This window comes from Gambusia affinis, linkage group LG14 (genome assembly GCF_019740435.1).
Source record: "Gambusia affinis linkage group LG14, SWU_Gaff_1.0, whole genome shotgun sequence".
Lineage (NCBI taxonomy): Eukaryota > Metazoa > Chordata > Actinopteri > Cyprinodontiformes > Poeciliidae > Gambusia > Gambusia affinis.
In genome coordinates, this window is record NC_057881.1 from 10148281 (window position 1) to 10161042 (window position 12762).

Below are 12762 nucleotides of genomic sequence, written 5' to 3' on the forward strand. Positions count from 1 at the left end.
TCTATGTCTTCCTGAAAAGTTACTTGTAAGTTAATTTTGTCTTATTTCAAGTGTACTAAGATATAAGAACTAGAAATTAGACTAAAAATACTTGGTAAAATTTTGTGCTTTTGCAGTGAAAGTGCAATCTAATGTTTGCTTAAATGCCTAAATTTGGAAAATGTTACCAGATATTTTCATACATCTAATAAAAAAATAAAAATAAAATTCTGTCTGAAGTTAGATCAGGCTAAACTTTTCTCCTTTTTAGGTCACTTAGAATCACCAAAATTATTTTTATTTACTAAATGCCAGAAAAGGTTGCAAGAAAATTTTTTACAGATTTTTTTTAGCTTATGTTGAATACTATTACAAAACTGTTACTAACACTTATGAATGATATCATATAATGGTCGTTTTTTAGTTCATTTGTTTATTTTTTTTATCTCCAAAGTGTAGAAAAGTTTGAAAACTTACCTTGAAAATCCTTGAATGTTCTTCAGTTTTTCTGTGTGAAAAGTGTACAAACCTGAAATGAGCTTTTCTGCCTTTTAAGAGAGACATAAAACATTCATGAATCATAATCAGGAAGAAAAGTGGAATATTACTCTACAGTTGATGTGTTTTTGTTCAGCCTGTCTTGCAGTGCAGGATCTGCCAAACCTGTTACCACCCTTCCTGCTTGGGACCGACATACCCGAAGCCAGTGACCTCCAAAACACCCTGGGTAACTGCGTCACCTTCCTAAAACTGTATTGGAGTCTTTTTTGGAGTATTAAAGAGGAAAAGCTGAGGCCAATGAGTAAATTTTGTTGTTGTTTTTTCCCGGTACAGGTGTGCATGACGTGCATTCGGTGTAAGAGCTGCGGCGTGACTCCAGGGAAAACCTGGGATATGGCCTGGAACCACGAGCATGACCTTTGCCCCGACTGCACCAGCCTCAGTGAGAATGGTGGGCGCTCCAAAACATACGAACCGCTCATCAAAGCTCAGTCACAAGTTATCCCAAGTAGATTTTATTTTCTATTTGCTTTTAAATAAGGTGCAGACATTGATGGCAGTAAAGGAAGAACATCAAGCTGATGTCTGTGCAATTGTATATAAATGAAATGTATACATATCTACATATAAATATATGTATTTTCATGTCTCTTTGTCTTGCAATACTAAAATAAAATTACGGAAATACTCATTCAGCTTTGACATAAGAATTACTAGGGAAAAAACACAAATATGGCTTCTTCTGCCAGTCCTCAGATTCCTTTTTTAAACCATAAAGGAACAATAGAACAGCCGGATTTGTGGTAAAACCCACACTCATTTAAAAGCCAATACTTGAATACAATCAGGTCTCAGTTCCTTAATATAGCGTCCATTTGTACCAAAACTCTATAAACTTGTCATATTTTTTTGTCTAAAAGCTGCAAAAGAACACAGTCTGTATCACAAAACAATTTAATTTAATCTCTTTGTTTTTTAAATATTGAAACATTTGTTGTCCTCCAACTCTTTTCATCCTTTTTAGATTTTAAATCACATTAGTTTCTCAGTTTCATATATTATCCAAAGTATTTTAAGAGTTTGGTGCTGATTCTTTTGTTTGTGTTTATTTTTATTATAACGATTAATTAAAAGTAATTAATTTTGTGTGTGTGTGTGTGTGTATGCCAGGTAATTTCTGCCCCGTCTGTCAGAAGTGCTATGAGGGAAACCAAACCTCTGAGATGATTCGATGTTCAGAGTGCAGCCACTGGATCCATTATGGATGTGAAGGAATATCAGGTGAGGAATTACAATTTCTATGATTTACTCTTACAGTTTTACTTTTTTGCTGGATAAAAATCCACATTTGTAACATTTATGTGGGTTTTCTTACAAATAACTAATGCCTAAAAAACTTGATGCTTTCAATTTCTTTCTATTATTTTTATAATTTAGGGGGGAGAAAAGTGACGTATTTGTGCTTACAGAGGAGCTTTTTGGGCTCATGTCCAGTCAGCCTGACAAAGTGGAGGTCACCTGCACAGCCTGCAGGGGGCGCCACACAGACAGAGGCAGTGTGAAGGAGGCGCTGCAGAGCAAGCTTCTGTCCGGACTGCAGGAGGTTCTCAGTGAGCTGCTCTCCTCCTGCAGCACTCGGCACCTCCTGCTTTGTAACCAGGTGAGAGACAACAGCTCCATGCAGCCGGGTTGTTTTTGTTTGTTTGTTTACTGGAAAATGTCCTGAGATCGTTTGGTGAATTTCAGTGTCAGGAGTCAAAGGAGACGGCGTCCGTCAGGACGGAGAGACACCTCTGTGATCTGAGAGCCGTGGAGGACAAATTCAGAGAGAACGGATACACAACGATAGTGAGTAGATTAGGATTCATCCGTTCACTTGTCCATCCATCTATCTGTCCGTATGCTTGTCCATTTGTCCATCTGCTTGTCCATCCATCTATCTGTCCGTATGCTTGTCCATTTGTCCATCTGCTTGTCCATCCATCTATCTGTCCGTATGCTTGTCCATCCGTCCGTCTGCATCCTTTGAGCGCATTCTCGTCCATCGTTTTTCTTGTCCATCCATCTTTCCGTCTGTTTGTTCGTCCATCTGTTCATCTGCTTGTCCATCCATCCATCCATCCCATCCGTCTGTCACCTTGACTACCCGTCCGTCTGTCAGACGGGTAGACAAGGTGACTGCTTGTCTATCTCTTCCTCGCCCATCAGAGCATTTACCGGTCCACTCATCCCTCCGTCTTCCCTTGTATCTCATCGTCAATCTTTTCTTCCTTTTTCTACCTTTCCTTCTTTCTGTTTCTAGTTTTTTGCTGGTTGTTACATCCTGACGTCTGCAGGCATTTCTGTAGTAAATTTATTTAGAGGATTTACTGATTAGAAAATACTGAAATTTGACTGAAAATACTAAAAAATGTAATTCTGGAAAACCACCGAATTTTGACATGAAGGAACTTTGTCTAACACTCATCTCCACCTTCACATCTTCTGCCTTGTATTCCTGTTGATTTCTGTCTTGTGTCATTCCTCTCTCAGAAAGCGTTTCATTGCGATGTTGCTGCTGTGATGAAAAAATGGCTGAAGGAAGAGGAACTTCTTCCTGAGGATCAGAGGCCAACAAATCGGTCCAAAGAGCACTACGTTCAGGTGAGCTCCTCCTCTTCCCTGTCACTCTGAATATTTTTTACCTTATTTTAGTTTGATCCTTTTTACTTTTTACCAATTTGGTTTAGAGCTGACCGATAAATCAATTTCATCAATTAATCAAATTTTATTCGTTTTGAATAATTAATTTTTGGATTTTTTTTTTTTTTCACACGCTTAGGCGGCCATCTTGTTTCACAAGCAAGTTATACAGCTTCTATTTATTTGGATTTTGAATTCACATCGACTGTAAGACAGATTATTATTGGCCACGCTAGAAAATTTATATATTTTAAAATTTCAGGAATAAAGACAAAATAATCCAACAATAAAGTTGTAAAAGGAGGAGTAATTTTATTTGACACAAAAATTTAAATGAGGAATGTTGAGCATCTTGTTAAGTTATAATTTCCAATCAGTTTTACAGATGAGGAAACAGTTCGAGTTTTAACACTTTAGCATCAAATTATTATTAGTAGCAGGACCTTTTAAAGGAATTATCTATAATGAATAAGCTGGTCGTGTCAAATCCTGATAACTATAGAAACTTTTTTTTTCATTAAAATTAAAATTAAAATTTTTCTGGTAAAATTGCATCTTCATTCTTCTTATATTATGACTGTTTTCCCATAATTAAGGAAAAAATTATAGGTTGGAACTAATAGTCCATCATTCAACTCACAGAAAGCAATTTTTTTTTTTTTCAAATCTTCTGTCATTTATAATTTTTTCTTTATTTTTTTGTTTGCTTTTTAGAAAAAATTGACTAAGATCAGATCTTGTTTGGAAAAAAAAAAATCCATCTTTAAGCTGTATGAATGTTCTTATTGTGTATTCTTGGCTTCCATGGCGGAAACATGAGGCTGTTTGTTTAAAGTCAGCTAATATTTAAACTTAAATTGTTTTTCTGGCAGGTTATGAAACGGGTTTTCAGCTGGTTTTCTTCGTGCCATCACTTCTCTGAAGAGTTGCCAAGGTGAGCACACTCAGCGAGTCTTTGCTAACGTTTTTTTATTTTATTTTTAAAGCAGGTGTTTTGTAGCTCTCTGTATTGTTTTTGCTGTTCAGTGGCATGCTTCCCGAGGCCGTGCTTCCTCCTTCGAAGGAGCACAGCTACGCTCAGTGGATGGAGCGAGCTTACCGTACCAGGGAGGCTCAGACCGGCGCCACGCCGTCATCGGTCGCTACGTCGGACTCTCGTTCTACGATCGGCGCCCCCGAGTGTCCACAAGGTGGAGAACCATGTTCCCCCTCTAAAATGAGCTATTTAGCTGTTTGTTTTCTCTAGTTTATGTGTTAATTTTTAATTCCAGATACGACTAAGATGAAGGATTTGAGACAATGTGCTCTGTGCCAGCAATATGGAGATGCTGCTCCCAGCGTGAGTTTCTGCAGAAATCTATTACCTGTCTTAGATGCTGAAAATGTACTTAGCTTTTATTTATCGCACGGTTTGTACGGTTTAGAAAAATACTTGAAAAAGCTTGAATGTCAAGGTTTGGAAAGTACTTGATTTCTGTATAAAGTCCATATAAGAGTTTGATTCAAGTTTAAAAATGCTTTATTGATCCCAAAGGTAAATTCAACTAATTAAATTGGGATTTAAACAATTTCCTATTGGGACCAATAAATTGTATTCTATTAGTTCTGCAGTAATTTTCAAATAAACTTCTCAGAGAAAAGGAGCCTTTCTGAAAGTCAAGTGATTATTTTTTATATTGTGCTTTAAACATTTAATCTGAGTGAAAACCAGTAATTTAACACAGATTTATTCAGTCTACCGAGTATTTATTATTCCTAATTTTTCAATGAGTTATTCACCTCTGCAACTGAAATAAAAGGTGATCTTATATTTTAGATGTCAGTTATTAATTAGTGTTAAATTAGTGTTTTGTTCTTACACGATTCTTTTGTGTTAGGTGTGTGTTTCAAAACTAAACTTTGTTATATTTTAGTTTACTTTATCCTGGCTACAGCTGGATGATATGGCTGAAAAAATGTATCACGATGTAAGCATTTTACATCCGTTGATATTGAGAATTATTGATTAGTTTTCTGTTTTAAATATCTGAAATACGGCAAAACTAGTGGCATGATCTTTCATGTTTTATTCAGTTTTCATTCCACGCTGTTATTTTCTTATTTTTAAGCAGTTATGAGGCACAGTTGTGAAAATTTTAACTGCTGCTGCGGCAGTTACTCAACAGGTTGTTGCTAGGTAACAAAAGAGCAGTGAGTTGCTAGGTGACCAAAGTGTCAGTGTCAGTTTATTCCACCAAACTTGCTTAAAAGTTGACAGGTTGTTATTGAATCTCTATTTATTTGATCTCATGTCTGTTGCCATATATATATTATTGGTTTGTTGTTGAGCCCTTGTCCCTGCTATTAATAACAGCAATAAATTATGTCATACTGAATTTAAACTGTCTTTTTTTTCCTCTTTTTAGAGTTAAGTTGAATTGTTTTTATCTCCAAAATGTGGTGCTGGAAAAGTTTGAAAACTCACCTAGAAAATACTTGAAAAGTTCTTGAATTTTACAACCGTCTGAACCGTTATCATAGCGTAAAAGTTTCATTTTTACCACATGATGGATTAGTGATGCGTGTGTTTTTGTGCTACAGGACGCAGGGCGGCTGCTGTACCTGGGGCAGAATGAGTGGGCCCACATGAACTGCTGCCTGTGGTCTGCAGAGGTCTATGAGCAGAACAGCGCTCTTCTACAAGTGCACAGTGCTGTCTCAAGGGGGCGCCACTTGGTAATTATGACAAACTGTTAACGTATGCCAAGGGTCTGCAATCTTCCTTAATAATTTGGCTAAAGCAGTGGAGAACCAACAATTACAAAAAAATATATTGATATAAAATGCAGATTTTAGCAGTTTTTTTTTAGTTATGTATGGAATAAATCCTGAATTAAATTTCCACAACAGAATGACGCAAATATCAGTAATATTTATTTACTTTTTTCCTCATTGTTTTATTGAAAATAAAGTCATTTTAGCCATTTTTTGTATTTTATAAATGTTTTACAATCTGCAAACATAAATCAAATACTGGTTTTGTTAAAAATGACCAAAAACTTTATTTTAGACATTTATTAAAACATTTTTAGTTGCCTTTTCACAAAAAGTTACGTAACTTTTTCAGCTGTAAAGCCTTAAAAAACAGTTTTACTTAGCTGGACTGAGGTTGCAGATCCCTGATATGTGGTGATAAAGGCCTGGTTCCTACAGTCTTGTTTAGATTTTGCAAAAAGAAGGTGTAATGTTGAATATTATTTGGATTCTGGATGTTATTTCTTGCTATATTAATCGATATCTGAGCTGAGAAAAATAAGTATCTCCAGCCAGCCAGACTACTTTTCATTCAGGTTTTTATGTCAGAGATGCACATTGTAAGCCTGCTAACACAGCATATAGTTTATTTTATTGCAGTTCTAATATCTCCTTTTTGTTTGTTTATGATATTTCTTCATCTAGCGCTGTGATCTTTGTGGTCAGTGTGGAGCCACAGTGGGCTGCTGCCTCGCCACCTGCTTGAGTAATTATCACTTCATGTGCGCTCGTGCAGATAAGTGTGTGTTCCAGCAGGATAGGAAGGTGTACTGCTACAAACACAGGGATCTCGTTAGCGCAAAGGTGAGGGGATGAAAGTCGATTTTCCTTTCAGTTCATTAATATTTACAGGAAGGAAGTCATCTTAATTCTCACTCCTTTTGTAATAAAATTGACTGATTGTTTCATTCTAGATGGTGTCAGGGAGTGGGTTTGAGGTCTCTCGCCGGGTCTACGTGGACTTTGAGGGAATCAATCTGAGAAGAAAGTTTCTTACAGGCCTTGAGCCAGAAAGTATAAACATGACAATAGGTGAGAATAAATGTGTGTTGGTTTATTCTTCTGTGCAAACTGGATATTATTTGTTGGAATCCCCCCTAATAAAATATACAAGACTGGATGAAGCTTTTGTTCTATAATTGCTGCCTTTATAAAGTATTGATGTCAGCCACTGGTAGCAGCCATACTAGAGGACATATATTTTCTTTAAATACTGCTATGGGCTGAAACAATTAATTGGATTAATCGATTATTGAAATAATTGTCAACTAATTTAGTAATTGATTTTAAATGGAGTACACAGACTGAAAAAAGGACACTTGTTGAAAGTACAACACAGTTATAGCAGTAATTAATCTACCAGAACTGCATAAAAATGACATTATTTTTTGTTTAAGGATGAAAAAAAAAGTTTTTTCATCTGGCTCTTTAGTAGTTCAGGATATAAAATATTTGCAAAGTTTAACTTCATCTGATTTAAATTCTGTCATAATAATAAAAACACACTGTAGTGACATCAAATCAAGCAGAAAGGGCTGAACTTTTCACATGTTGATATAATAAATATAGCTAGAAATGTTGTGTTCTAGGCCACATTTCATAAGCTTATTTTCTTATGTAAAAAAGGAATTCCATTCTTTGCATTTTTTCAAATTTATTTCTTATGTTTTCTAAAGAAAGCTTAAGTGATTAAATAGAAAATCTGCATAACGTGGCTTTTTTAATTTGATTAATCATCAAAACCATTGATTACTAAAACAATTATCAGTTGCTGTCCTGCAATGATATTTAAATTATTGTGCTAAATGTTCTGTTTTGTTTTTAGGCTCTCTACAGATTCAGAAACTTGGTGTGTTGTCAGAGCTGTCGTCAAACGGGAGGATGCTTTATCCTGTTGGTTATCAGTAAGTTCTTATTTCTGATATAAAGTCAGGTCTGGGTATTTTTATTATTTGTGTACTGGTTGTGGAACCAGTAAACAAATCCCAATGTGTTTTTTCCATCGTTTTCTGCAGTTCCCACATTCATCATATTGATTTAGTTTCTATATTTTCACAAAATCTAGTGTTTTATTTTCCCCAAAGTTGATATTTGTTTTAGAGGATTAGTTTTAAAAAAAAATGACTAGATGTTATGTGAATTTGTGTGGAGGTTACTGTAGGTTCAATCTGACTTGCAGTGTTTTATATAAACCCGGTTTCTCTCCCTTCAATCTGCAGATGCTCTCGGTTGTACTGGAGCACAGTGGACCCCCGCAGACGCTGTAAGTACACCTGTAAGGTGACGGAGGTGAGCACACCTCTACCTGGTGAGGAACAAGACCTGAGGATGGACAGAGAGAAGAATCACACTATCGTCCACAGTCCCAGTCGCCACAGAGGTGAGCAGGTTGCTCCAGTTTGAGCTGCAAATGAAGGAATAAAACTACAACTTTTAGCCTAAAACCCAAAATAATACTGAAAAATTTTATTTTTCTAACTTCATCTGACAAAATAACGTGTTTTTTTAGTTTATTGGGGTTTAATAATGATAATATATTGTATTTACGAGCAGATATGGAATCTCCAGATCGCTTCAGCTCCTCTTCCAGCCCGATCAAGTCCACAAACTCGTCTCCAAACTCTAAAACGCACAACACACCTGGGCCTAGGAGCCCAGGATACACACAGACCAGAAGACCAGCAGGAGGATCATCACGACCGCTCCCGTCTCCTGGTCAGTAAAATGTCTGACATTTGAAAAAAATTTAGAGTTCCTATTTCATCTGGAGTAGTATGGTCTTCAATTTGGGAAAAAATAAAATGGACAATGGAAAAATTTTTCAATTTTGGTCTTGAATTGAACCGAATCTACTAGACTTGAGTTGTGAAAAAAAAAAAAGCAAAAAAACTTTAGATGCCAAACAAAGTACTACAGTTTTTTAAGAAGTTTAAGCAAAATTATAATCAATTACATCAGAAAATGTGGCTAAGAGAATCTATTAATGTAGGATGAAGCAATCCGGACTCTATAATGGTATTGTATTTGTATATTATATTGCTGTATAATATTTTATTATAGATTTTGAAATAGAATAGAGTAAAAACAACCTTTATTGTCCCTTAAATGAGAAATTCAACTATATCAGATATAAATGTTCAAACAAAAGCAACAAGCTGTTAGTGTTAAGAAACAATATATAAAAAAATCAAGATTAACAATAATAGTAGTAGTAATAATAATAATAATAATAATAATAATGATTATATACTGTACAAGACTGTAACAGTTAATGTTGTGGAGTTATTAGAAACAGGAATATCAGAAATGAAGTGGATAAAAATAGTTCAAATGTCCTTTAATGAAGAATTGGAAGACATCTTCTGACAGTAAAACCTGTTTTAGTTGGTTTTTAAAACATTTATTCAGCCTTTATTTAACCAGATTATAACTCTTTTAGATTAGAGAGTTCTTTTACAAGTAATAATAATATTACTAATATAATATATTTTGTAACTGTTTGACTGTAATAATACAGTCAAACAGTTACAAAAAACACAGTACAAAATCAGTAACATGATTAAGTAAAAAAAAAACACTAGCCAAGCAAAGTTGGTGGAACCAACTGACTCTTTGGTTACCTAGCAATTCACTTATTCTATGGTTACCTGGCAACAGCATGTTCAGTAACTGCCACAGCAGTTTAAAAGTTTGCCCACTGTGCCTCATAACTGCTTAAAAATGAAAATACAATGAATTTAAAATAAAATAAAATAAACGACAACATGAAATAAAAAATGTGGGTAAAAGAGGAAAGGCCACACTGCCAGTTTGGCGACGAGATATTTGAAACAAATAACTAATCATTTAATTAATGATACTGACTGAAATGAAATGCTTACAGCATGAGAAGTTTTTCAGCCATATTGTCCAGCCCCAAGGAATAAAATGAGACCAGTTCTTTCCAATGAAGTTCATCCTGAGGCTGATATTTTGTACTAAAATATCCAAAATGTTTTAAAACGACTGTAAGAAATTTGTAATTCAGATTTTTTTTGTAGGAACCAGAATATTTTTCTTCTGTTTAGTTTGTATGTCTTTGATTTCAGGAGCTGCTTCTTACAAGTCTCATCACATCCTCACCCTGAGGGACCTGGATGACACCAGGCGGCCTCGCAGGCTGTCCTCCAGGAGCCGCCGCAGCTCCTCGCCGACAGAAAACAACCCATCTATGGCGATGAGCGTCCGTCCCGGGGGCGCCGTCGGCCCCCGATGCGCTCTCTTCAGCTCCCCTCCTAAATCAACAACTGTTGGATCGGCCTCACCTCCGCTTTCAAGGCAAAACTCAACCTCCCCGGTGTGGAACTCCCCTCCGAGGTCCAGCGTTTGTGGAGGTTTTTCTCCTCGCCAAGGTGGCGTCTCCCCCTCCCCCAGAGGAACCCAGAACTTCAAAATCACCGCCCCGGTGACAGCAGAGGTCCCACAGGACTTCCTGGCATCATCGGAGGCAGAAGACGCCGCTGTTGCCACGACGAATGGGATCTCGCTCGCCCCCGACAACCTGGAGGAGGAAGTGGCTCAGCTGATGTCTCAAGAGCTGCCGTACACCGTGTTCGACAGCGACGCAGACGTTGCCGTGGCGTCCATGCTGGGCACCAAGCTGGAGTTTGACGAAGCTCTGCTCGCTGAGAACATGGATCTGGGCGGCGGTCAGGCGGAAGTCGGGCCGCAGGACGTGGAGATGCGAGAAGACGATCAAGAGAACAGCTCTGAGGATGAAGACGGCGAACGTTACTCTAAGATTTCACGCACGGTGGTGTGTAACGCGGCGAGTGGCTCTGATGCCGCCAATCAACCCGATGCAGCTCAGTCGATCTCCCAGTTAGACGGAGCGGACAGCGGGTCGGAGACGGAGGACATAGAGGACAAAAATAAACCCCGCAGTGTTCAGGGAACACCTACGAAACATCTGACTGTCGCACTGCAGAGGCTGGAGTCCATCTTCTCTCTGCCGAAGCAAACGTCCAAACTGGAGGATCCGGAAAGTTCTTCCCCTCCCGTTTTCATGGAGCCCAGTTCCATGTGCGAGGAGCTGTGCCTGCAGGAAGAGGAAGTCCCGCTGTCCTCCGACAGTCCGACGTCTCAGCAGGAACTGCTGCTGGATCCGATGTTGGGCCATTTTGTTTCAGCTGAAGGTGGCCATGTCGTCAACTCAAACAAGGGCGCCGCTCCGGACAAAGACGAAACCTCATCAAACGATTCGACCGACGTGTTCAAAGACGATTTAAACGATCCAGATTTTTCTCCCAAATTCGAAACCAAAACGATGCCGAAGAAAACCATCGTTGTAAAGAGGAAGCTGTCTGGCGCCTCCATGTCCAAGCCTCTGCTGCCTAAACAATGTCTCCAGCTGAACCCCAACATCACCCTCATAGCGCCTCAAGTCAGGCAGACCGTCAGCATTGCCTCGGTTTCTCCGTCTTCCACCACTTTGTGTGCGGTCCCGCATCCCGTTGCCTCGCCGATCATCATCAACGGTTTGAACGCTCTACCCATACAGCCCGCCGCCGCTCCAGGGAGATCCATCGCGATCCGATTGGACGCCTCCAAACCAGAGGTGTCGCAGCAGCAGGTGGCGGCGGTGGTGAACTCTCCCAGCCCGCAGACGACTGTCCGCCAGGTGCTGCTCGTCAACCGACAGGGGCAGATCCTCGTCAAAGACCCCAAATCGAACACTTTCCAGACGCTTGCCGGAAACTCGCCGACTTACAGCAGAATTAGCCAAATCGCCAAGATGCTCCACAGCGGAGGCGGTTTAAATCAGTCGGTCCCGCGTGTGATTTTAAAACCTTCCCCCGGCTCTTCGGATCTGAACGTCTCTCCTCCCGCCAACCACATAACCCCGGAGAGAAAAGTAATTGTCAAAGTGTTGCCGGTGAAACACGTCGTCTCTCCAGCTCCTTTAGTTCCCGTCAGCGTTCAGACTTTTACTCCAGCGAGTTTCACCAAGATGGAGGATCTCACCACCCAGGCGATCATCAGCAGAGCGATGGCCACGGAAATGGAGACGCCGCGGCCGGCGCCGATCATCCTCAACAACAGTCGCAGACAAAAGGCCAGGCAGCGGCAGCCATCGCAGCTTCCACACACTCAGGAGTCAAATCAGTCGTCGATGAGGCGTTCGGAGTCGCCCAGTAGTTTCCATGGCGATCTGTCACCCCACCAAATCAGAGTGAAGAGAGCGTCTGCGCTTTCAGAGAGGCAGTCCAAGAAGAAGTCAAGGATTGACTTCCTAAAGGATCCGTCGAGTGAAATGGAGGAAATTCAGGAAGCAAGGTGAGAGATTTTTAAAAAATTTATTAAACGTTAGGAGGCAACTATAACTCTGTCAACATTTTACCTTCATTAAATCATAAATGGACTTTCCGTAGCCCACGTTCACACAGCAGGCAAATGCAAATCCGCTTTTCTTTTTGAGACTATTTTCAAGTACTAAAACGGCATAATAATGCAAGAACACATTCTCAAAGATCAAGAAACTTTAATTTCTAATAATTTATCAATGTATCTGGAAGACATTTTAATATGTAAACAAACAAAACTACAGAAACAACAAATAAAATGAAGTAAAGTCTCTAAAAAAAAAAAAAGGTTTAGTTGAGACCAGGGAACCTGACTGAAAACTTTTTTCTTCCAGTTTTTAGTACAAAAAAAAGAGAAAAATTTGAAAAACGATTTAGAATTCAAATGGATATAATTGACTTTCTTTTCATTTATGTTGCCATTAATTGATTTATTGCTTATTGTGATCCAAAAAGTCAAAAAAAA

The 12762-nt window shown here is 38.7% G+C and overlaps 1 protein-coding gene across 2 annotated transcripts in view; it reads left to right on the forward strand.

Moving 5' to 3' along the window:
- kmt2ba (lysine (K)-specific methyltransferase 2Ba) overlaps positions 1 to 12762 on the forward strand; it is a 43513-nt gene that overhangs the window by 24320 nt on the left and 6431 nt on the right. For both annotated transcript variants that reach the window (XM_044137545.1, XM_044137546.1), the window contains exons 13-28: positions 614 to 706; positions 814 to 931; positions 1651 to 1761; positions 1950 to 2140; positions 2227 to 2328; positions 3013 to 3123; positions 4035 to 4096; positions 4189 to 4352; positions 4434 to 4501; positions 5743 to 5877; positions 6601 to 6759; positions 6870 to 6987; positions 7781 to 7859; positions 8175 to 8335; positions 8509 to 8670; positions 10044 to 12270. In XM_044137545.1, the coding sequence (XP_043993480.1) occupies positions 614 to 706; positions 814 to 931; positions 1651 to 1761; positions 1950 to 2140; positions 2227 to 2328; positions 3013 to 3123; positions 4035 to 4096; positions 4189 to 4352; positions 4434 to 4501; positions 5743 to 5877; positions 6601 to 6759; positions 6870 to 6987; positions 7781 to 7859; positions 8175 to 8335; positions 8509 to 8670; positions 10044 to 12270 (4061 nt within the window). The remainder of the gene's footprint in view (positions 1 to 613; positions 707 to 813; positions 932 to 1650; positions 1762 to 1949; positions 2141 to 2226; positions 2329 to 3012; positions 3124 to 4034; positions 4097 to 4188; positions 4353 to 4433; positions 4502 to 5742; positions 5878 to 6600; positions 6760 to 6869; positions 6988 to 7780; positions 7860 to 8174; positions 8336 to 8508; positions 8671 to 10043; positions 12271 to 12762) is intronic.